General features: G+C 33.4%; 1 protein-coding gene across 1 annotated transcript; it reads left to right on the top strand.

Annotated features, from left to right (window-relative positions):
* Positions 1–239: 239 nt before the first annotated feature.
* Positions 240–2,358, top strand: LOC119663374 (the record flags this gene model as incomplete). Its single annotated transcript, XM_038072985.1, has 3 exons — positions 240–594; positions 903–1,919; positions 1,961–2,358. Coding segments are annotated over exons 1-3 (1,770 nt in total), but the record flags the coding sequence as incomplete, so codon positions are not given.
* Positions 2,359–2,428: the final 70 nt, after the last annotated feature.

The following is a 2,428-nucleotide window of genomic DNA, read 5'->3' as shown; positions in this document are numbered from 1 at the left end:
AAAGAGTGACATAGGCGAACTTAAAGAACAGATAGGCAACGTGTCTGTGAAAATGGAAAAATTGGAGAACGAGAACCAAAGGCTGAAACTAGAATAGAACAATTAAGAAATGATAGAGATGAGGACAGGAGGGAGATTGAAAGACTTGTCGAACAAAGTAAAAGTCGTAATGTACTATTGAAAGGTTTACTAAAAGATAAAGCAAAAAAAGTGATGTGGAGGCAATTTTCCGAGATAAAATGGCTATGACAAGTATTAAAGTTCGAGACACAAAAGTAATATTTGAAAAGAAAAATAAAGTGAGTGTAATTGCAGAATTGGAAACATCAGAAATGGCAAAAGATGTCTTAAAGAATGGTAAAAAACTGCATGGCACTCCGATTTATATTGAAAAGGACTTGAGCTTGACTAGACAGGAAAATAAATCAGCTTTATTACAGCTGAAAAGAGATCTTGAAGCCAACAGAAAGACTCACAAAATTTATGTTAAAAATGACAGTATAAATATATCAGGAAAATGGATGCACTTTGATAAAAACAAGAAACTAAAGTGCAAAGATGGTGACGCTGTTGAACAATTAAAGCAATTGTATGGTGAGATTGAAGTGGAAGAAGTGTTCGAGAAAAACAAGCTTTTTAAAAAAATAAATCAGCCAAAAAACTGTTAGTACAAAAGGAAATCGTTAAAGATGCCAAACAAAAAATTGAAAAAAATGCAAATGCCGCCAGATCAGACACTAAATTAGCATATAAATTTAAAATATTATCGTATAATGTAGCTGGTTTAGCAAATAAGTATAAGTTTATAGAATTTATGAAGTATGTTAAAAAATTCGATATATTTGTATTATTTGAAACATTTTTAGTAAGTAAGACAGATTATATTGAAAACACATTTATAGAATACAATCTTCATTGGGTGCCTGCAACAAGAACAACAAATAGAGGTCGAGCCAGTGGAGGAAAATTGTATGGTGTACGAAAGCAATTGCAATTTTGCGGTACTGTGGTGTTCAAGCACATTATGAACTCAACAATAATCGAGATAACCACTAATAATCAAAAGTTGTGTTTAATCCCAGTTTACCTAAATTGCAATAACTGGCTAAATGATATCAACAACTTATGTGAAATATTAGTGGAAGCTCAGAACGAAAATGTCATGATAATAGGTGACTTCAATGCACGAATAGGCAAAGAACAATGTCTGGAATTCCACCCAAATATGCAGTGGGCTGAATTATTGGGCCACAGAGTAGCAATGGATACAATTGTAGATAGAAATGGCAAACAATTACTAGAAATTTGCAATTCATTTGGTGTCACCGTGTTAAATGGCCGCACTAAAGGCGACAGAGAGGGTACATTTACGTTTATCAGAGGTGTAGCAAGGTCAACGATAGATTATTGTTTTGTGAAAGGAGTATGGTTATTAATAACTGAAGAGTTTCAAATACGTGACATGATATACTCGGATCATCAGCCACTGGAAATTATGGTAAATCTAGATGCCTCTAATTCAAATGAAAATAAAATGCAGTTGCTACCGAAACTGATATGGAAAGATAAATATAAAGATCTGTACCAAGAAAAGCTTGAAGAATCCCTTAATGCATGCGAAGGTAGTACATTTGCGTCGAAGGAAGGAGATGACATTCTTCAATATTGTGTAAAACAAGCAGCAAAATCGTTTCAGGGTAATTCGGCGGGTATAAATAGGAAACAAAAGTGGTATGATTTTGAATATGAAACTGCAAGAAAGAAATCATTTAAATGGCTACAAACAGTTAAAAAAGGTGGTGATATAGCTGATTTAGAGAAATACAAAAATGTAAACAGAGAATACAAAAAGCTGTGTGATGAGAAAAGGAAGTCATATTTCAATGAAATGGCAATGTCGATATCCCAAGCAGCTGATAGTAAATCATTTTGGAGTGGAGTTAAAAAATAAATCGTGCAGATTACATAAAAGGAATTAAAGTGGACGCCGAAGCTTTGGCGGCACATTTTAAAAACCAGTTAAATAGCAATATAGTAAGCAAGTCTTTCAGTTATACCCTGCCGTATGTAATAAATGAAGCGTTAGATGCTCCAATAAAGATTGAAGAGGTCTATGCAGTGCTCCAGAATTTAAAAAATAACAAAGCCGCAGGTGAGAACAGAATTCCAGCTGAGTTTTTAAAATATGCCACGCCACAATTTATAGAGCATATGGCTGAATCATACAATTATATATTTGAAAATGCAGCCCCACCTGATAGTTACAAAAAAGCCATAACATTTCCCCTATTTAAAAAAGGTGACCCAAATAATGTAGCAAATTATAGAGGAATAGCATTTCTTAATACATCAGCTAAAGTATTTACAACACTCCTGTATAACAGAATTAAAAATTGGGTTGATCAAAACAACATATTAAGCGAATTTC

Source organism: Teleopsis dalmanni, unplaced genomic scaffold (assembly GCF_002237135.1).
Source record: "Teleopsis dalmanni isolate 2A unplaced genomic scaffold, ASM223713v2 unscaffolded_contig_0344, whole genome shotgun sequence".
In the NCBI taxonomy this organism is placed as follows: domain Eukaryota; kingdom Metazoa; phylum Arthropoda; class Insecta; order Diptera; family Diopsidae; genus Teleopsis; species Teleopsis dalmanni.
The sequence above is the reverse complement of the archived record's forward strand: the minus strand, read 5'-3'. Positions and strand labels throughout refer to the sequence as shown.